Source organism: Pagrus major, chromosome 3 (assembly GCF_040436345.1).
Source record: "Pagrus major chromosome 3, Pma_NU_1.0".
NCBI classification, from domain to species: Eukaryota; Metazoa; Chordata; class Actinopteri; order Spariformes; family Sparidae; genus Pagrus; species Pagrus major.
The window spans coordinates 11771038-11794133 of NC_133217.1; the positions used below are offsets into that span (position 1 = coordinate 11771038).

At 42.4% G+C, this 23096-nt stretch overlaps 2 protein-coding genes across 3 annotated transcripts in view; both read left to right on the forward strand.

Moving 5' to 3' along the window:
• The first annotated feature begins 841 nt into the window (after positions 1-841).
• Positions 842-7182, forward strand: dazl (deleted in azoospermia-like). 2 transcript variants are annotated; one of them, XM_073463343.1, is made up of 10 exons: positions 842-927; positions 1670-1792; positions 2550-2641; positions 3080-3131; positions 3220-3286; positions 3395-3534; positions 4054-4134; positions 4367-4417; positions 5319-5391; positions 5792-7182. In XM_073463343.1, the coding sequence occupies exons 1-9, from the start codon at positions 925-927 to the stop codon at positions 5361-5363; spliced, it is 654 nt and encodes a 217-aa protein (XP_073319444.1). In that variant the 5' UTR covers positions 842-924; the 3' UTR covers positions 5364-5391; positions 5792-7182. The 2 variants fall into 2 exon arrangements, with proteins under 2 accessions (XP_073319444.1, XP_073319442.1); XM_073463341.1 differs by lacking the exon at positions 4367-4417.
• Positions 7183-8026: 844 nt separating this feature from the next.
• rftn1a (raftlin, lipid raft linker 1a) overlaps positions 8027-23096 on the forward strand; it is a 28763-nt gene continuing 13693 nt past the window's right edge. Inside the window, exons 1-2 of the mRNA XM_073463007.1 lie at positions 8027-8093; positions 14135-14286. Coding sequence (XP_073319108.1) covers positions 14139-14286 — 148 coding nt within the window. The 5' untranslated portion in view covers positions 8027-8093; positions 14135-14138. The remainder of the gene's footprint in view (positions 8094-14134; positions 14287-23096) is intronic.

Below are 23096 nucleotides of genomic sequence, written 5' to 3' on the forward strand. Positions count from 1 at the left end.
ATTGCTGCGTGAGATTAGCTTAAACGTTTTGTGTAAAACTGCCTGTCAGCACTTAAAGTTGCCCCTCAGACTTTGAAAGTATTTATCTGCTTCTGTTCTATGGTATGAATGACAGAGCAATTTTACGCTACTGAGTTTAGTTTTGCCTGTCAACACTTTGACTGAGGAGAAGACATCACGGTGCTGTGAGCTCAAACACTGTTGATGTCGGTCGGGACTGTCTCCATGGCAGCCCGGCTCTGTGGTGGGCGGCGCCGCGTGCGCTCGTTTCCTGATACATGTCGGACCTGGTGAGCGTTTCTCTGTGTTGTTGTGGTCACAGACAAAACGACGAGCACTACTGCACAGTGACACAGCTGCCTTTGTTGAAATGAGTCCATTATATTCCATTAAAAAGAGAACAAGGCTCAGGGGTTGGGACGGCGGGTTGTGCTGATAGTTCACTTAAAAAAGCATCATCACCATCCAGCAATTACACTGAGCCCTCTGCTGGCAGCCACACTGCCTCTCCCACTGATTGGCCTGTGTGGGTGTGCAGCACATCCAGCCCCAAATATACATTTTTGATTGCGAAAAAATGCAGCGTTAGTACATTTGAATTACTGAATGCCATGCCACTAAAATCATTATGTACTCAAAAAATTAAATTGTGAAACTTTACCCGAATGATTTTCTTTCTTTGTAAACAGCTGCTGTGTTTAATTAGCATTTAAATCTGTAAAAAATTATAAGGTCAGTAAACAAACGGCTACAATTGAACATCTAAATGGATGTGAACCTGTCTAACATTTGGTAGGATGTTAGATTAGTCATGTGACCTGGGCGTGGCTTTAGCTGATAGAGAGGTGGATGTTGTCGGACAGAAGAAACGCAGCTTCCCTTTGACGGTGTCTGACTAATTTATTCGTTTTAATTATTTTAGATATGGTAAGTTACAGTCACAAGTTTTGTGTTCACGACACTGTGCTGTTACAGTTCTAGCCATACAACCGCTCGGTGTAAGTGAGCGCATTTTGTCGATTTTGAAGTCAATATGCTCGGCTAACTTCTGTGCTAACTGACGCTTTAGCTAGCGAGATAATTAAGCGAGGTTTGGCTTGGAAAAGGCGCGCTCGCTGCTGGTAGCTACCATTAGCTGGGGCTAACTAACAGCTACGTTAAGTAGACGATGATTTATCGCAACAGACTTTTGTCATGCGATTATCTTACTTTTTTTGTAGCTGCCGCATGTTGGATGGATCGAGGTTTTGCCACTTTCAAGCTAGCTAACGTCAAATAACAATGTAAACCAACTTAGCATGTTTGTTGCCATGTTTGCCAGGAAAGTTAGTGTCAACTTTAGCTACAGGAAAGTTAAAAAAAATCTGTTCTCAGATGGTGAAATCGGCATTTGTGATTGATGTTCCTGCTGCTAATACATGCCTTTATTTGCTTTTAGCTTAGCTGATTTACTCTGAATTTCCACAGTAATCACGCGAAAGCAGCGCCAGATAGCTCAATCAAGTTCAAAACATGCAGGAGTCATCCAGTCTCATGAGCTTGTAGGTAGCTTGTAGGTAGCTTTACCATTGATTTTTCGTTGTTGGGCCAGAGAAAAAGTATGATTTAGCAAATTTGGTAGTATTTCCTGTCATGCAACTCAATAATTCCAATGTTGATTTATTGTCAGGATATCCACAAGCCCAGGAGCTGCAACCAGTTTTCACCTGCCCTGAAGTTGGCAAATGGCTACATTCTACCTGAGGGCAAGCTGACTCCCAACGCCCTCTTTGTTGGTGGGATTGACATGAAGGTAATATCAGATTATTACTACCTACTATTACTAAAACTATTGCCCGCATGTGACACAGATTAGAATTGGTTATGGCCACATTCAAAGAGAAAATCACATTTAATTTGATGATTTCAGATGTATTCAAAGCATGTTCATGTGTGAGAATAAGTGAAAAGAATCATAATTGGACCCTGGATGCACAGATCAAAAGACCAAAGCCATGGATCAGAAACTTGTGTGTGAAAACTTTTAAATATGTTAATGATTTGTAGGTAAAACTGCTGTTTTAGATATTTGCATTTACTGTTTTGAGCATGAAACTGACAGATGTCAAGTATATCCTCGAGTATAATAGCTTTTCAACCTGCTTGCTACTCACACAGTTAATGGAATACAAATGTATTCATTTGTAAGTTTTAGTTTCTACTGTAAATTCAATTTTCCATACCATAGCACCTTTGAATGTGTTACCACTTAACCCCAGAAGATGGATGCTGTCATTGGACTTTTATTTGTCATAATTTTATTCATATATTTATCTATTGAGGGAAACCTTGGTAATTAAATTACTTCAATAATGTTGTGTAACTTTGAACAGATTATAGTATACACATAAATTAGGTCTCCTGCGTGGAAAAAAAGTTGAAAACCCTGGTTGGACTGTACTTGAACTGCACATTGTGCACAGTACACAAGTGCACTGCTTTGCTTTTCTTGATGGTCAAGTATAGCAGCTTAAATTGAGTTTTTCACTTGAAATTATTTCAACCTTCAGGTGAATGAAAATGAAATGCAGGACTTCTTTGCCAGATATGGGGCTGTTAAGGAAGTAAAAATTATCACATACCGTGGAGGCATCTGCAAAGGGTGAGTTTTGCTGTTTAGAGTTAAATATTTAAATACTTTATGCAGATTAGTTGACATATTAGTAGATTTTCAATGTATGGTTATGAGTTATTATTCGACTTTTATAATAACTAAGGAATTTTAAGAGGCTGTGAAAAAATGTACAACTATCCCCTTTTGTATTATACTGTACTGCAGTCAGTTTAGGGAGACGTTCATGAAGCATGAATACACTAATAGTTTTTACATTTTCATAAAGGATATGTTCTCTATATTTGTCAGTCAACCTGTGTGAGAGTGTGTGGGTGTAATCTGGGGAAGTGTTTATTTGCATATCAGTTTTATGAATATTCACTAGCTTTCATAAATTGATTGCAGTTCTATTGTCGTTTTTTCTATATTTTGCATTACTATTGCATCAGTGTGTTTTTTAATTCTGAGTTTTTTGTGTGTTTCTAGGTATGGGTTTGTGTACTTCAATGAAGATGTCAACATTCAGTCAATCATTGAGGTGAGTGGATGTCTATCTGTGGAACTGTTGGTTTTTTTTTCCGTCTTCTACTGAGAGTAATATTTCCTCTCAATATCTTTTTCCATAGCAACAGATCAGTTTTAAGGGTCGGAAACTCAAGCTGGGCCCTGCCATCATGAAGGAAAGGAGCTCTCGTATGTATTCTAATACACTTTATTGGGTGTTTGTTTGGCAGCAGAATACAATATGTTGCTAGTCAATGTATTATTTAATACTGTCATGTCATTTCTTTCGTCATCTAGGGTCCATGCCATCCCGCCTAGCTGGCCCAGCTCCTTGGATGACGCCCACTCAGTACTTCTACTGTGCCTGCTGCGCACCCGTGGGAGGGGGTGTGGCACAACCTCCAGCCATCTTCAATGGGGGCAGCCCCTACAATCAGGTAACTACACGCACATAGACAAGCTATCAAGAATCTCATAACAAGCCAAGTCAGTACCCTGTGTGGCATTAGTAATGCTGTCACACACCTTTTTTATTCTCTCATTTACACTCTGTAAAATAAAATGAACGTTATTTTCTCTGAGGGGAAGTGTGCTCATTATCACAGCCAAGAATAGAGGCACAAGGTGGAGAATGGTCTATCAATTTGCTTTTCAATTTACCAGAAAGGATAAAAAAAATAAAAAAATAAAGTCGGCTATGTCGTGATTGATGACATTCCTAATAATATCCGAGTTGGTGAATTATTCAGACAATACCAACTGTCAAAAACATTAGCAGGGATAGTGCAATCCTCGCAAAGACACCAACATGAGACACAATTACTCATTGCTGTAGCCTTTCAGTCTCATTTCATTATTTCAATTATGTTTTTTTGACATCTGCTCAGCACTGTTTGCTGTATAAATTTAACTCTCCGTACTGTGGTTTATGGTGTTCCTTCTGGCTCTTTTTACAGCCGTACTCCTACTCCAACATGGGAGGGGTCATGATCCCACAGATGCCAATGAACTACCAACAGAACCCCTATGCCTACCAGGTATGTGCACACACGCACACCAATTAGTCAACAGCATTCCGTGCCGGGTCTCCGAAGCACTGCCCATATGCTCCTGCATATGAGATGAAGGGTTCGGCCTGGCTTACATCCATGTGTCCCTGCCTACTCCACACACACACACACACACAAGCTCCCATCTCCTCTAGAGGCGCGTCTGGGTTTGTCTGTTGCCCTCTGTTTGACCGCTGACCCCTCTTCCCCCCACACGCAGTACACTCCACCTCACTGGACGGCGGACCAGAGGACACGGCCTGTCAATCAGGTGACTGCATTTAGTGGGAATAGAAGCAGCTGTGAGCATTATTAAGTTTCAAAGCGACAGGCATCTCTTCTCATTTGAGATTAAGGCTGCAACTCATGATTATTTTTTATAATCAATTGATCTGCTGTTTGAGGCAGATGGTTGGTAAGTTTTTCTTGAAGAATTTTTTGTTATATTTGTAGAAAATCTGTTCACATCCCGACAGCATTCAACAAATCATATTCTCTGACAAATAAAAGAGAAAAAATCCAGTTTCTGTGGCTGTTGCAGGCCTCTGATAAGCTGGTACAATTTTTCCATTCGGCCCATATGAAAAGATTGGACCGGCTATCCGTCTACTTAAATGCCTGCCTGCACGCACTCTGCCCGTGCACTCATTGCGCATGACTCAAGTCTTCCACAAGGCTTAGCAGATATATTGCTAAAGCTATTAGCAAGCTAGTTGCACAAGAATAGTAGAGAAAGCTCAGCCAAACTTTCCCAATACTGACATACTAGCTTAACAGCAGTGAGTACTAACAATAGTCATGTTTGTTGTTAATGTTTTTAATATAATGTTTGCTGTTTTCTTACATGTAAGTGAGACATACGATAGTTGGTTACAGTTCGTGAATGACAATGATGCCCTGTACTCAGTACGCAGCCACTGTGTACGCCTGTGTGTGGCAACAAATTGTCCACAAACTGCAGTGTTCATGCAGGCCACTAGATGGTGTTGTCTGGCCAGTGCTGACATCCTGAAGAATGGACCGTGTGTGCCAACAATTCTTAAAATCCCGAATCATACAAAGATAATCATGTGTACGTTGAACCCATTTTTATGCCAGCTGTTTGTATCTTTGAAGCATCACCGTGAGATTGTTCTCATAAAGCTTTTTGTAATGTTATTCTTCATTTCCAGAACTTTGTGGACTGTGGAGTCCAGACTATGCTGACTGTGCTGTAGTCCACAGCCTGCCAAGCCCCCCCACAAGGTAAAACAAAGAGCTGTCCTAGCAGGGATACAGTAGAGGGCCACGAGACACCTTACTCAAGGAGGAGTAGGTTGATCAGTGCAAAATACTTGGGGTGTTGCGTTTGGTTGGGAGAAAACCCTGCATTCTGTTAGCCTTGCATTGTACATGGTTGCCTGTCCATATTTAGCTGTTTCACAATCACTTTGCTCCTCCTTTAACTAGTCATGCCAAGCATTAGTCCATTAATTTCCGTCCTCAGCGTCCCTTGTTCTCATTCTTTACTGCTGTAGCACAAACACACAGTAAACCTCAGGAATGTGGTTGATATCTGACCAACACAGCTTTTAAAATGCCTATCCCTTATTGGGTGTGTAATTGATTGCCTGTGATATTGTTTTCTGTTCCTCTGCTCCCATAGATACAGTGGCTGCAGTGAGTCAAAACGCAGACAGGATGACATCTTGATGTTACGGACGGCTGGAAGCAACCCAACTCCTCACACTGTTTTCAGAAAGCCCTCCTCTCTCCTCCTTTCCTTCAACTACTGAGACCCAGTTTAACACCAGACTGCAGGAGCTCTCCACTTTTGACTGTACTAGTTTGATCACAGTCACTTTGACCACAGGGATCCCTGTCGTGTGGTAGAACCACTTTTAACCCACATTGATCACAGTAACATTCACACAAGAAGAGCAGAGCACCCTCACCTTACCAGCTGAATATATGGGCTCACTTTTGTTTGTTTCTTTTTGCTTTCCTTTGTATCCCAAAAAAAGACTTTTAAGCTCACCCTTTGTGCCTATTTATATTTTATGTTTTATTATTTATTTTGGAGTTATTTTAAATGTTTGTTTGGTTTGACCTTTTATAGCTTCTGCAAGGGCTCTCTACAGAAAAAAAGGTTTGTTTATATATATATATATTGTAACAATGTCTTGCAATCTGGTTGTGTCGGCAATGGAGCAGAGTGCTTCTTTAGCTCATCTGATTAAGAAATTTCATTAACTGGTCCACTACAGCATACGGACACTTCCATTCATTTCAAGCACTCGCATTTATTTTGCGGTCTATTTAATTGGGTGTCGCTTGAGGCATTAAATGAATGGCAATTTTGTCACATTTTAGCGCCTCATCAGTATCACGGATTTCTCGTCTTGGTCAAACAGCAGACTATTTCAAGTTCCTCTGAGATTTGTATTTTGCATTTCTAAACTGCCTCATCCTGTGACTGGTTCCAAGGACAATCACAACATCAAATTTTTTTCCCCATTACTTGTCAATCACCTTAAGTTTGGAGGATAAAAAAAAAGTGCGAAAAGCAGTTTTAAGCCACTTTGCAAATGAAGGACATGATTGAATGTAAGGTGCTCCCTGTTTCTTTGGGGAAACATTCACTGTACATGGTTTACTTTATACTAGTTGTTTCTCTCAGCAGTTTGGGTTTTAATGTACTTGCAGGTGATCTTGCACAAAGCATTTTACTGACGTCGAATGAGTGAGAGATGATTCTTTTATAGATTTTCTTTCCAGCAAGTGCACTTCATTTGTCTTTTGTTAGATTTATACACTTAAAGAGCAGCTTTGTGTTCGGAGATGCACATTTTGGTATTTGGTGTGCACCACAGATTTCTTTTCTAATTTTATTTTTCACCCAGTTGCGCATAGTTTTATTTGACCTCAGACGTGTGATTGTATCGATGGAATTGTTGTGTTCAGGGAGCCTGTGCCGCTGCACTGTTAGGTTTGGTTTGTTAAGTGTTCATGTTTGATTTTGTTTTGGAAAAATAAAAGTTGAAGTTTGTTATTTAAGCTCGTGAAGGTCTTAAGTTTTATTTGCATTATTTTGAACACCAGTTGCGCATTTTTGGGGGGATATTTTTTAAAAACTGGCTGTTTTATTTCACACTTTCTGTTATCGGGTGGTGATGCTGGAGCCCCCAGCCTCTATATAAGCCTGTCAGCGGCGGCTGCTTTTCTGTCAGGGTTGGATTCCTGGTCTTCCCTGGCAACAAGCCCATCATCTCTTGGTCACAGAGCGTTTTGTTTTTGTCACAGTCTGGTGGTGCGACTTGGCTCCCCAGGGGGGTCCTGTCCAGCCTGCGACCACCCATCAGCCCCACCCTTTACTACCCCCCAGTCAGACGTTTCTGAATTATGGATTAGTCTGGATAGCTTCTTATGAAATATGAATTTTCCAAAGGACAACCTTGAACAACACAAACACCTCTAACCTGGATAACCTTAATGGGAGCATCCACGTGTGACTAACACACTGAACCAGTAACTTATTTGACAAGTGGAGCAGAAATATTTGGAAACTGTGCAATCAGTTTATCTCCCCTACTTTTATTCTGAGAATGTTACTATCACACGGGTAGTTTTATCAATTTAAAGTCTTTTAAAGAGTATCCAACCTTGGAGGGCAGCTCGTGAGAGACAACAGGGAGGAGAGAGGATGTGCGCAGACCGCCTCCCCTCCTCTTCACACACGATGCTGACAGCTGAGGTAGACGGAGTGTTGATCATGAGCTGCCCGTGAGATTCAGCAGCAGCAGCAGCAGTCAGTTGCAGTTTATTAAATGGAGGATTCATGTTTTCTTCCCATTTGGACCGCAGCTATCTGATCCGTGACGGAGGACAGAAAGCCAGTGAAGACATCACAGAGAGAGGAGGAGGAGGGACGCACATCCAGCAGCACACACTGGGAAACGACTTGACTGGTGAGTTGAACTCTTTTTATTCCGCAAAATAAACAACAATCACACCAATTTATGAGCATTTCGTTGACGTTTGGATGATTCTTATGAGCGTGAGTTAGCAAAACTCACTTACATTTCAAAAACAACCGAGGTTTTCTGTCATTGCGTCATGTCAATTTTAGATAATAATAAAAAACAACAACTTTAAAGAGAGTTATGGACATAGAGAGGCGGAAATGCCCTCCCCAAAAATTAAAGTCAAGGAGTGACGGGGAAGTCTCTGGACGCCTTTCACAATAAAACACATTAGAGATAAATCCTCCGGGTTTAGACGTCCAGCCAGTCGTTTGATTTGTGTGATGTTGTGTGCCATTTGTATTCGTGGCGGAACGAAATGAATATGCCCCTCTGCTCACTTGTCACAGGTTGAAGTGAACTCAAGATATGCGTGACGGAGTAAATGTGCCGAGCGCAGATGGAAGCGCGCGTGTGTGTGTGCGCCTCGGTGCATAAGCGACCTGTCATGTATCATTTCCCGTTCACTAAACTACCGGCGTTAACGGGCAGCACCCACGTGTTGGGAGAGTGAGTGTGTGTGTGTGTGTGTGTGTGAGAGAGAGAGAGGTTCAGGTTGAACGCGCCAAAGTAGGAAAATAGGAAAGCCAGAAACGTGTAATTTCAAGCAAGACTGCACAGGGGCATCAATTAGTTACATGGGTATGTATGGGTGCTCACCATATAGCGTGGCAGCGTTTTGAAAAAGCACTCATTTGTGGTGAGTGACACCCAGTTTATCACAGTGGGCTTGATATTCAATAAGTCATCAGCTGTTCTCACCCCTCAGTTGTCTAAAATGTTAAATGGTGAGTTCAAGTACCCGGAGAGCCAGCCCGTGAATTGTTGCCCCCAGTCCAAGTGGTGCGCCTTTGTTCACAAACTGTTCTTTTTTAGAGCAAACTAGGCTGCTCAAGGAGCTGCGAGACACACCGATACATCAGTGTCATAATTTGTTTTTATCCTCCCCATGCAGCCTCATTAAAACACTGTTTGAGGTGATTACTTTGTTGCTTGGGGGAATCGCACCTCCCTCCAGGCAACTTGACATGCTCCCAGTCTGCTCCCTGTCTGTCGTCCTCCTTTTTTCCTTCTCTTTCTTCCTCTTGCAGTCCTTCCCTTTCCCCCCTATCATCACCATACCCCCATCCTTGGATAGAAACTGAGTGGAGCTCCAGCCTCAGTGGGTGGGAAGCCCACTCCCCAGGAACTCTGTCTGTCACCTCTAATTTTGAAATCCATTGAATCACATGCAATATGATACAAGATCTTGATGATAATGCAGCAGTTATATTGACATACCCTTTGTTTTTCTTGTCAAACAACCACAAAGCAATAAAAAGTGACTTAAATCAGAGTCAAACGCTGTTAATAAGCCAAAAATGTCTTGCATAGATGGCACACTCACAAGCAGCAGGAGTTATGGCTTCTAAGCAGGCCCATAAATTCATATAATAAAGGAGACTGGAAGCAAGCAGTGACAGTTTTATTTGCTGTAAATCAGTTCAGTGCATCTTGTGCAAAAATGAACACAACTAGCAACTATTGTATATTACATGCAGCTAAAACTCTGCCTCAGAGGACTTGCAGTACCTTTAGTCAACAATGGTGTGAGAAATTCTGGGCCTTCTGATAACAGCTCTCTCATGACTCAGATATAGTGAAATATCTATAATCCCTGGCGTTTCATTAACATTTAAGGAAATATGTTTAAACTGGTTATGGTCTGGCTGTAAAGGCTACTAGAACCACATGGTTTTGGTAAGGGAATCATTATGGGAATGTTTAAAGGGACAGTTTACCCAAAAATCTGTATTTTTCCTCTTACCTGTAGTACTATTTATCCATCTATATTGTTGTGGTGTAAGTTGCCCAGTTTTTAAATATATCAGCCATAGAGATGTTCGCCTTCTCTTGAATATAATTGAATTAGATGGTTCTCAGCTTGTGGTGCTCAAAGCACCAAATTATTCCCTTTTAAAAATTAAACAGCCATGTCTCCTTCTAGAAATCATGACCTCGTTACCCAAGATAATCTACAATCTATTGTGAGCAGTTACATGTATGAACTATTTTCTTCTTACCAAACTGCAAACCATATCACCGTGCATCTACTCTTTGACAAGACGCTCTTGCTTGTGACAGTGCAGGATGTAAACTTTAATGGCGTTCTACTTGGCTGAGGTGTAACCATAGATTTAATATATAACTTGAAACCGAATGCAAAGATGCTGCCTGTTATGTCCCATGAGAATTGCTTGCCTGGTGCATACGTAAAAAAAAAAGGTTTACTTCTTGGTTATGCGGCCCACTGAATAAACACATTACATGGATCTAAATTTCGTGATGGAGTCATAAATGACTATAGGGAAAATGCTTTTTGGGCCTCAGGAATTATTATCGCTGCGATACCATTAGCAGCCACTGGGCAAAATTGGAAGCAAGTGTGAGCTGCTCCACTGTATCAAGGTTTAATTAATCCATTCATGGCTGCAGCATTATCTAGTTTAGTTGGCTAAACTCTCATGGATGAGTAGCTTCACGCTCCCTTCTGCAAGGTGATTTCGTTGGCCTGTGTAGTTCTGTAGAAAGATAATAGTCCCTACTTGAAAATATGTCATTTTGATTGTGGGGTGAATTGTCCCTTTAAATAATTAAAACAGCCATGCTATTAGAGTGAGAACGTCAGACCAGTTCAGTCACTGAAGAAAGTAACCTACTTAACCTCACCTCAAACAACCTCTGAGAACATAATGGACTTTCACATTGTCTCTTATTTCCTTGTATCGCATTATTGCTTCATTTATCATCAAACAGCTGCCTTTAGCTCGTCAGCAAAGTAGTCGATTATGATTAATGGGTTAAACAGTGTATGTATTATTCATATGCATTGTAGTATTTTTTTTACAATGGTGAGGATAATATAAAGTGTTCAGTAAGAAGAGACTAAAAATGTGTATCTTAACTTTGGCACTTTTGGAGAGCCTTGCCGACGGCATAATCTATATTTGCTGTGAGTTTTGCCCGCCTGTAGCTCTCCCTCTGCAGCGCATGAATACTATGTTTTGGGAAGCAGACCCCCGCCCGACCCGTCTCTGAGTGGCATGGGGAGGTGGCAGAACAGTGGCAAAGCGCAGACGGATTATGCTCTCGCGTAAATCCGCTGTCATTTCAAAACTCTCCGTTACAAGAGATTCTCTAATGAGAAGCCCTCCGCTGCTCCGTGTCTGTCTCCGTCTTCACTCCATTCTCTCGTTTTCACCTCTTTTATCTGTCTCTCTCTCTGCCGTCTCTCTCCGTTTAATGGATGTTTTTAGCTGTCAAGGCCCTTTTCTGCATTTTTGTTTGTGTGAGAGCGAGTGAAAGATTCTGTTTGAAGTCAACATGTAGAGAAAAAGGCCTCGAGTCTTGAAGGCACTGGAGTTTCTCCAGTGCTACAACCACCTTGTTTTTTCATTCCATGCTGTGTCCAATTACAGAGATCTGTTTCTAAACCTCACAGACAGAGTTCATCTGTTAAAGCGAGGCCCTTTGTTTTGAAACAGAACCGTCAGTGTACAGTGAAAAGGATGACGAGATGTTGGATCAAACAGTAGAGCTGTAGGCTAGTCAGGACTAAGACTTGAATCAATCAGGTTTTATTTGAGAGCAAAGCTGCCACCAGCAGAATGGTGAGTGAATTATTCCGGATAGTTACGATTTTTTTTGCACTGCATAATGCATCATGCATAAAGATGAATAAGAACAATGAATGAGTGTGATTGTTTTTTAAAATTGAGATCATTTGCATTGGATAGGATGGAAATTGTAATAAAATCCTAGAGCTAAGGAAAAGGCTAAGAAAAGTTGAATAATGGATCTAAGGAAAGACTAAGGATGCAAATGACTCTCTCTCCCTATATCCTCCTGTTCATTTCTCCATTGTCAGGGGTCATTATCATATTTTGACTACACCCTATGCTTCACCTTTGACCCCCCCTTTTTCCCTGACGACCCGGAGAAGAATCCTGCTTAACATCCCCACATTAACCTGCTTTCTGCAGTTAGAGCGTATTAAAGCACAGCCCTGGAGGGAAAATGTTTGGGAGTGGATCTAAATGTTCTAACTTAGTCATAACACAGGGTCGACTTGGCTGTCTAGCCGTCTGGAGACATTGTAATAGTTTTTTATTGGACTCAGCAGGGGAGCACTTTGGCTGCGAAACTCACCGAGCCACCAGACAGAAGGAGTGGACGGACGGAGGATGGAGAGGGTTGGGAGGCTTGAGGGCAGGGAGGGAGGGCATAATATAACATTATAATGACTGAAAAGATAAAGGTAGAGATTAAGACAGTTGATTTTATAGAGATGGGAATGAAGGAGCAAGATTTGAGAAAATAAAAGTGGACTGATGGAGCAAAAGTAAAAGTCAGGATAATGAAACAGGGGGGAAAAATGAACAGTTTAGTGTCGGTCCTAATCTAGGAAGACAGGCAAAAGCAGAGCAGAGGCCAAAGAGAAAGAGGTGATTCAGGCAGGGGTCAGACAAGGCGAGAGAGAGTTTTTTTAGAAATCTTGAGACACATTGAAGAGCTAATGGTACTAGAGTTTAAAAGGAGAACAGACAGGTCAAAAGGAGAGAGATGATGGGAGGAAGAAGAGAGGGAAGATGAGATACTACACTGTTATTCCTCTCTCCTCGTTTGTCCTCATTATGAAAGAGCACGTTGTATTGAAAGAATAATGACTCTTAATTGCTTGTTCTTTGCAAAATTTAAGATGACAGAGTGTACTGTCTCAAGACAGATGAGGTATGAAAATGTATCCAAGGCGCTGCTTTTCCCAACTTTGTAACCTTTTCGAGATGCACGTACCGTGCAATCAAAGCTGTAAGTCACCAAATGTACACACACACAAAAACGCACACCAGCCTTCTTAATGTAGTCTGTTAGGATCGTTAGCCGAGTTAACGTCCATGCACTTGGCCCAATGGGAGCCGCTGTGTCATTCTCCACGCTCCCCAAACAGATACAGAGATACAGATATAGACCTGCCTTTGGGGAAGACATATGCACACACACATACACACACTTGCACACACAGACATGCAGATGTGCGCCTAGCCGCGTGGCTCTTACAAGCTGTGGCAGACGGGGATATTAAGCGGAACTGTGGTGATGGTTTGAGGGTGCCGACGCTGTCACAACCGATTAGCTTGACGTTATCAGACCACGCCCTTTTGCTCTTGTCCTCCTTCCCCTCTCTTTTCCTCTCTTTACACACCCTCCGCCCATTCCTCCACTTTCAATTCCCAATCATTTTTCACAAAAGACACCTCATGTTTTTCTTGTTTTTCTTTTTCTGCAGCTCTTATAGATCTTTGCGACTAAATTGCATGTCGAAATTGAGGGGAGGAGGAATTTAAAAAGAAATTTCAAGCTCTCTCCAAATTGTTTCCAATCACCTACCCTTGAGGGCATCAACTGGTCCTTACAGAATCTGAAAATGTACTAAAATAACATGGTTTTCTTTGTGCTTCAAGGCTCCCCTTGGATCAACATATAAATTGGTTAGCAGTTCAACCTCCTCTCCTCTCCTCTCCTCTCCCTGTCTATCTAGTCTCATGTCGCTTTGCTTGACAGGGCAGGAAATCAGTCTCATTTCTGCTTTAATTCGTTCTGATCAAACATGTCGCTCCTAATCAGCCCTGTTTGATTAGGAGATGCCCGTATCACAGCCCACCAAGCAGGTAATGGCTGACACTTTCACATTTCAGTATGATTGTAGTGTGTGTATGTGTGTGTGTGTGTGTCGAGAAAGACTTTATTTCCGAGGACCTTGCACATGCGCCATAGCATTCAGAGTTGTGTGACTATCGCACACACTCTATTGCAAGTGCTAATGTCTTCTGTATATTTAGAAACTCTATCAATTTCATGTCTCCCACTTGAGTCTTAGTTAGCACCCTCCTCTGTTTCTCTCTCTTTTCATCTCCCGTCTTTTTTTAATCTCCTCTCCTCTATAACAGAGACATGGGGTGTAGGCTTCCGAAGTTGAGGAAGGCAGAAGAGAGGCGAAGCCCAGGCAATATCTACTCCACCCTGCGACGGCCTCAGGTGGAGACTAAAGTGGGTGTGGCCTACACCTACCACTTCCTGGATTTCCTGTTGGGGAAAGAAGGTTTGGATGAGATTATCAGTGTTTTTTGTCTTTTTTGTCGTTTGTCTTTTGTCTTGTGAAACCCAGTGAGAGATGTACTTCATGTGACCTGACTTGAACTCACCCCCACACTCGCATACTTGAAACAGTCATGTGTTATTACTTGTTCCTTCACGTGACACTTCTTTATCGAAGATGATTGACACAGAAAAAAAATTATGTTCATCTAAACATTGCCACTTGTTGAAAAACATTGTCCCACAAATGGCTGAATTATTGATTTATGTTATCATTAAAACTGCGATAATCAATATTTTAAAACTGGTAATGGATCAGATGAGTTTGTGCAATGTTAAAGTGGTCACTCATGATGACAGAACAACAGGGGATTAACAACAAGCTCATTTTAGTTCATTTCAGTTCATTGTTTTGGTGTTAAGGCCCACAAAAGTTCTTATAAATCATCTGTACGCTACCTCGCCACCACCAGGCAGCATATAAACAAAGTTAGCTACAAGCTGGTGAACATGTATGTGAGCATTTAGCAGCTTTGTAATTTACCAACTTTGTAAGGTGATAAAATGTAATTGTTGCATTTACAGTTTGTTGTGTTTCCCCCAAGTGGCAAAAAACTTTACATACATATGCACAAGTTACCCATAGCTAGGTGTGGGCTTTAAATGGAACTCATGAGCCACTTAGCAAACTAACTTTAATGGTGCAGATGGTGTTTTATTTATGGTAAAACTTGAAAAACACTCGGCCATATGGTCACATTTTCCTTTTAATTGTATTATAATCACAATGGCACATAAGAAAACACAACAGCAAATCACAAAATACAATAATAGGAAAACTGGAACTGGAAATCAAATTGATAAAAGACAAAACACATCAAATTGAAAATCACAACACCAAATAGGAACACACAACAAGTCACAAAGTACAACTGCAAATAAGAAAACACACCAAATGGGAAAACACAACAGCAAATAATGAAAAACATCGACCCACTCTTACAGTTTATTACCTACTGTTGTGATTTGCATTTCAGGGTCGCTGTATCTCATGCATATTTACTATTTTACACTATAAAACTCAAAATGCAGTGCCTTTTTAATGTAGAGAAAGTGAATGAATGAGTGATGGAGGAGGTGATTTCAGATACAGCTCAAATGAAAAATAACACATCTTGGCCATCAGATGCATTCTTCATTCAGATCTGATTCACATTTGTCCAAGTTCCGCTCTGGAGGTGGGAACAGACTCCAAGAAATGTGTCTTCACATGTATTCATAATCCAAAGTAATTCTTTTTTCCGAGGATCTTTATTTCTTAAGTCTGTTTCTTTTACTTAACTTTTCCGTTGCGCCCTGCTCTGCTTTGTCATCCTGAGCTCTGGTGTTTGTGTGTGTTCCACTCATAAAATAGCCACTATTGCTATTCCAACTTTAACCAGTTAAATAAAATGTTTAGGTCAGCAACTCTGCACAACTGTTTTTTTTTTTCTTACTGTAAGTATCTTGAGGGCGAAAAAGTGGCTTAAAAGCTGAAGTTGTATCTTTTGTGTGGCTCCTGTTGCAGCAAGTTCAAAGACTTCTCTAATTCTCAGATTCAGCTATATTGTGCACGCTGCAGCCGTGCCCTCCAACTTCCCCCGGCCTCTCCCTCGTGCAATGACAATATAGTAAAGCTGGTGTGTGTTTGTCTTGGGAACTGTGTGTGTGTGTTTATTTTTTTGTGGTTGTGAATATGAAAAATAGTGCGTCTGATACCATGTGGGTGTGTGTTTGTTTTTTTTGTGTGAGCGTGCACGCTCGTAGCGTCTTGAGAGCGTTTGATGAGAAACCTCTAGAGGCGTCTGTTTTCTAAAAATACTAATTCTGCCATTGTGTTGGTGTGGACTGTGAAGAGATAGAAGCCAGGGAGAAGACAGGCGAGGAGGACAAACAGATAGTGTTGAAGCAGATATATAAAAAAAATCACCTCTTTTTCCTTATGGCTTAATGTTTCTACAAGGCTGTGCCGCGCACTCTGTCACCCGACAAGCTGAAGCAGGTGCAAGTAGCTCACTGAAGTCCTTTTTAGATTCTCTAATGCAACACTGTAACAGATAGCAGGCAGGGCGCCACAGCCAAGTGGCAACGCTCTGGTTGCCAGTCGGCTTCATTTTCAGCCAGCCCTGTTATGTTTGGCAAATGAGTTAGGCTGTAGCGTTGGCTGAGAGATCTGGCAACGTGGAGCGGTGCTGGTGACCAAAACAGACAATAGACATGAGGAGTGCTCGTCTTTATCTTTGCAAAAGGCAGTAGGAGATAAATTGTCTAATCGCACGGGCGTATATTGATACAGAAAGACCACACACACACACTCTCACACACACGCACACACTGTTCATCCGAGCTTGCACAAAACACTTTATAGCACTTTAGTCAACAGAGTTAGTGTTATCTTTCGACAGTCAGGCAGGTCATTTATATGGTAAACTCAGTGACGCCACCTTGAGCTGCTTAAGATGAGTATACTCTATTTTAGGATAAACACAGCTACTGTGAATTGATTGTGTGTGTGTGTGTGTGTGTGTGTGTGTGTGTGTGTGTGTGTGTGGCTGTGAGTGGGTGTATGCCTGCCTCTCTCCGTCTCTCTCTCCATTTGTGATAGAGAGACCAAGAGAAGTGAAGGATTCCTGAAGGATTATCTGATTGTTTGTGGAGATTGAGGGACCTCATTCCCAGCAAAGGGATTTATTTGTATTTGTGTGTTTGTCCGTGTATGTGTGTGTGTGTGTGTAGGAGGCAGATAGAGGAATCCGTATGTCAGTCCATGACATTGAGAAAACCCACGGTCAAATCCATGCTTTAATTCAATTTGGCCTCCATTAATATTATTATTTCCCCTCACCAGCATGACTTGATGACACCCACACAGTAATGAAAACAAATATCTTGTTGCTGCCCCTCTGACATATAGCGTGTGTGAGACAAGTGGTTGTTTGTTAATCTAAGTTGCGCTCTCAGGAAGAGGGGCTTAATGTTCACAATGAAGAGTGCAGTGTGGTTTCTAGCTCGACCTTTCACTTAGTGTGTGATGAAACTTACCAGAAACAGCGCGGCTGATAATATAGTGTTTGTTTTATGAGCTGTGCTGAGAAATACTTCCATGTGACTAAACCCAACTGGTGCACACTGGGTCATAGCGACCCTGTGGTGAATCCAGGGAGGATGAGAAGAAATATGCTCAGTGTTTCAGGCATTTGGCCTGTGCCGCACACATTTCATCTCATCATAAAACCAATGTGTTCCCCTATTGAGCTGTCTCTCTGCTGTACCCTGACACGTCGGCCTCCCTTACAAAAAAGTGTCACGATCTTCATAATCCCCGTGGTAACACTGATTGGTTACCTTGACATGTCAGCAAGAATGTGCAGTATGAAATGTAACAGCCAGGTGTGACATTTTAACCTAGCCTCCTTTTGTCGTCAAAGCGCTGCTCGGATAATGAGCAGAGGAAACGGAGGGAGTGGAGAACAGAAAAGAGGGAGAAAAGGGAGGCAGAATGGAATGAAGAAGGTGTAACTGAGAGAACAGAGGGTGAGAGAATGAACAGTACGGAGATACGGCGAGGGTTTGACGAGGAGGGAGGAGGCGCGTGAGGGAAAAGAGAGTTGGAGGTGTGAGAGCGAGCAGGCGAGCGGGAGTCAGGAGCATGAGGATGTGTGAGGAAGTAAGTTAGGTGTGATGCTGTGTGACTAACGCCAGTCTCTGGAGCAGACAGCGCGGAGCTGAACTCTGCTGATGACTTTCTGCTGCCCCACAGAGACGGAGACCCACTCGGCTCATTAAAACTTACAATATGTGTCTAACGCTCAGCACGCTGTGTGTGTGTGTGTTTGTGTGACTTCTTGTGTTGCAACTGTATACCTGTGAGTCTATTTTGACTGGTATATGTCAGCACTTTATTGAACTTTTTGATGTGGTATCTCTGTACCTTAAATACATCGTTTTGACTGTACATCAATAATTAAACTAACTAATAATTAGACTATCAGACTGATAACTTATTGATTGTTTCAGTTGTTTTTCAAACAAAAATGCCAAACACTTACTATGTCGGGCTTCTTAAATGTGAGGATTTGCTGCTTTTCTTTGTCATTTATGATCTTAAATGAAGAGTCTTGGACTGTCAGTTAGACAAAAGAGGCTCAGGGAAACTGTTATGGGCATTTTTTTAATCATGAAGATAATCATCAGATTAACTGATAATGTAAATATCCATTAGTTGCAGCCCTATTATGATCCACACCTGAATGTTACCATAGATATGTTTCCTCTGTTGACAAAGAATGGTATACCTTCCTTCGACCTTATGTGGTACATCTTCTGCTATCACGATCTCTGTGTGTGATGTATTTGGCTCAGAGAGCAGGAGAAGCGCAAATCCATCAGTTTGATAGATCTATCCTGTCTGACACACCTATTCCAGGTATTTCTTTATGAAAGATTGTTGAAAATGCTGATCTGTCACGACTCAAACGGTTTTCTGCATCCTTCCTTTACGCTGTTCCAGTCATATCTGCCAAAAAGGCTTGAGAGAATACCAGCAAGGATGACAGAGAGATTCACAGCCTCACAAGTACATGGTACTGTATGCGCCTTAAGTGCCACACTGTGTTCTCACCACAGCCAACCTTTTTTTCCCCCTACTGCTTTACACGTCAGCCATTTTTGTGAACTCTTTCTCTGACTTTTCCTGTAAAGTGGAGCTCAGACCCCATTTGATGAAGCTCAGACGCTGACCAACAACTGCCATAGCCGGCGGCTGCATTCCCAAAACGGTGGGGAGCTCCTGGCTCCAGGAAGCTGATTATTTTATAGTCACTGTTTTGGCACATATCCTCGCCTAAAACCTCTGCAAGTCATTAGAAGGCTATTTAAATAAACGTGAACCTCCAGCAAGCAGAGGGATAAGCCTTGAAGGGTGGCTGTGAGTAGTAATCCCCATGCATCACCTAGCAGGCTTAGTGCAAACTCTTTCTTTCTGTCTCGTGCACACACACACACGCTAGGCAAAAAGAAGGCCTCATGCACACTCGCTTGAAATGCCGCGGCGCAAATACACCACAAAATATGCTTTAGAGTCGCACACAGAAATTTGGGGATTTGTACAAGGAATTAATAAGCCCTTTCAAGCGGCTTCAGGAAGGGGATGACTCTCACACACTCCCAAAACAGCTCGTGAAATCCAGGGTCAAAAAGTGAGGCGTCGCTCGCAACACACCGGCTGTCATGTGGTCAAAGCTTCGGGTTGAGACGGAAATAGCAGAGCGTGGAGCAACAGCTGAGCAGCCGCTCAGCGGTCTGCATGTGTCCGTTAAACAATGCATGGATTGGATATGGATGGATGGATATCTCACTTTTAAAAACTCTTTAATATACTGGTTCCCAACCTAGGGGTCCTGACTCCAATTCAGGGTCACCAAAGTTTCATGGGGGGTCGCCAGGCCTTCCTAATTTTAAGAGGTGTAAGAAAAACACTAGGCCCTATAGGTCAGCATTTCATTCATCTCTGCAAAGAAAACTAAATAAAGTTTATATTATTATTTATGATACAGACTTCAAAGAAATCTTACAGGATAAGGGCACGATGAAGGCCTTAACACAGAGCCTTCACTCTCTGCTACAGTCTCATCATGCATTAGAAAAGTATGCAGTTAAAACAACTAATGAGCAAATGGAACAAAAGCCAAGCATCTGGGAGGAGAAAACACTCAATTTGGCAAAAAAAGAAACCTATTAAGTAAATATTATTATTGAAAATGAAAGAAACACTTATGTAGAAAGAAAATTGTATACAAAGTTACTTAATTTATCAGAAAAACTCATTTCTGATGCAATATCAACATAAAATAATCTGCTTAAAATTCATCCAAATAGTTTGTTTTATATAAACTTCCTGCAGTTATCTGGTTCACTCTTCACTCTTTGATTTTGATATGAAATATCCATAAAATATGTCACTGAGCTGGTTGTTGTCAGTTTACTCAATAAGAGAAAATGGGTACCTTAAAGGACAAATTCACCGAAAACTAAAAATTCAGTCATTATCTATTCAAGTTCTGTAGTCCACAAAACATTTCTGGAGCTTCACAACAAAACTCGATACAGCTGTTCCACTGTAAGTCTTCAGAAGTCCAGACATCCCAAATTAATTAGAATTATTTACTCCCTCTTTTAAGCCGAGAACTTCACTCACACTCAGCTATTATGCTAAAGGTGTTAATGCGCACTCCTTCAAACCTCGACCACAGACCTGTGACAACAACATCACTCTGCTGAACGATCTGAACCACTTCTTTGGACGGTTTGAAGCCGACAACACCACACCTGCACAGAAGACAACACCCCCTCCAGATGACCAGGTGCTGTCCCTGACTCCAGCCAGCATGAGGAGATCCCTCTCCAGGATCAACGCTCGCAAAGCTGCAGGACCGGACAACATTCCTGGTCGTGTGCTGAAGGACTGTGCAGAGGAGCTCACAGATGTCCTCACAGACATCTTCAACACCTCCCTGAGCCAAGCTGTTGTCCCCACCTGCTTCAAGAACACCACCATCATCCCGGTCCCAAAGAAGACCTCCCCATCGTGCTTCAACGACTACCGCCCCGTGGCACTGACCCCCATCATCATGAAGTGCTTCGAGCGGTTAGTCATGCAGCACATCAAATCCATCCTACCTCCCTCCCTGGACCCGTACCAGTTTGCATATCGGGCCAACCGGTCCACTGATGATGCAATCTCCACCGCCCTCCACTCAGCTCTCACCCACCTGGATTCTAAGGACTCATATGTGAGGATGTTGTTCTTGGATTTCAGTTCAGCTTTTAACACAATCATCCCCCAGCAGCTGATACAGAAACTGGACTGTTTAGGACTAAACACCTCACTCCGTAACTGGTTGCTGGACTTCCTGACAGGAAGACCACAGGCAGTCCGGGTCGGCAGCAGCGCATCCAGCACCATCGTGCTGAACACAGGGGCTCCCCAAGGATGCGTGCTCAGCCCCTTACTGTTCACCCTGCTGACCCATGACTGCACACCAACACACAACACCAACCTCTTCGTCAAGTTTGCGGATGACACGACTGTGGTGGGGCTCATCAACAACAACAATGAGTCAAACTACAGGGATGAGGTGAGCCAACTGGCCAAGTGGTGCAGAGACAACAATCTCTCTCTGAACGTGGAGAAGACAAAGGAGATTGTTGTCGACTTCCGGAGAGCCTCCACCCAGCACCCTCCACTGACTATCAATGGAGCTGCTGTGGAGAGAGTGAGCAGCACCAGGTTCCTGGGTGTGCACCTCTCTGAGGACCTCTCCTGGAGCAGGAACACCGCATCACTGGCCAGGAAAGCTCAGCAGCGCCTCTACTTCCTCCGCAGACTGAGAAGAGCCAGAGCACCAGTCCACATCATGACAACCTTCTACCGTGGAACCACCGAGAGCATCCTGACCAGCTGCATCACTGTGTGGTACGGCAGCTGCACTGCATCCTGCAAGAAGACCCTGCAGCGCATAGTAAGAGCAGCTGAGAGGATCATCGGTGCCTCCCTCCCCTCCCTCCAGGACACTTACAGCACACGTCTGGCCCGCAAAGCACTCAGCACTGCGGGCGACCCCACCCACCCCAACCACCAACTCTTCAGTCTCCTGCCTTCCGGGAGGAGGATGAGGAGCCTCCGAGCGAGAACCAGCAGACTGAGAGACAGTTTCATTCATCAGGCCATCAGGATGCTGAACTCCCTCCCAGCGCTGCCCCCCCTTCCTTCTCCTTCTCCGCCCGCTGCCCCCACTAACTATGGACATTGTTGACCCCCCCCCCATGGCACCAGCCACTTTTACAACTCAAAAACACTTTAAAATCTATTTGCACTGTGTAAGAATGTTTACAATTTCATTGTCATAGACCAGTTCACACCATTTTATACTGTCATATTTATATCAAACTGCCATATTTATATCTATATTTATATCCAATCCCAATACTGACATACCTATTCCACACTATTTATATCTCCGGACTTTATATTCCCGAATGTCTCTTAGCTGTACATATTTTATTTTTATTTTTATTTTTAGATCTATATTTCTATTTTATTTTATATTCTTATATTTCTTATTTCTGTCTGGACAGAGGGAAACACAATTTCAATTCTCTGTATGTCTTGTACATATTGCAGTTTTGACAATAAAGTCGACTTTGAACTTTGAACTTTGAACTTTGAACTTCTGAAGCAGGTGAACAAGCTCGACCTCATGTCAGGAGTGTATATAACGTCTTTTCAAATCAATTTGGCATCTTGAGGCTTCCAGAGACTTGGTTTGCACCGCAAAAACTGTATGGAGCAATTTTTATTCCATTGCCTGTTGTTTTTTTTCCGTTTTAAAACAAGTCCCCATGTACTTTAGTTGTTTAGAAGAATGCTGCAAAGCTGTTTTGGTGTGATGCTCCAAAAATGTTTTACGGACTACGAAACTTCACCCTACTTTCCATCAGCAATCGGGGTGAGTAGATAATGACTGAATTTTAATTTTTGGGTGAACCTGTCCTTTAAGGAAGAAAGTTAGAAATCACTGCTTTAACATAACCTCGCTCTCTCACACACACACGTTCAAAGCCACAAAAACACTCATATATTCGCACATACAGTAGCAACCATCTCCAGCTCTCTTAAACACACATGCACACACACAACTCTTTTGCACACTCCTAACACTACACCCCCCCCTCTATAGAGCTATAAAACTCCACCCGGCTTCTTTTTCTGCCCTG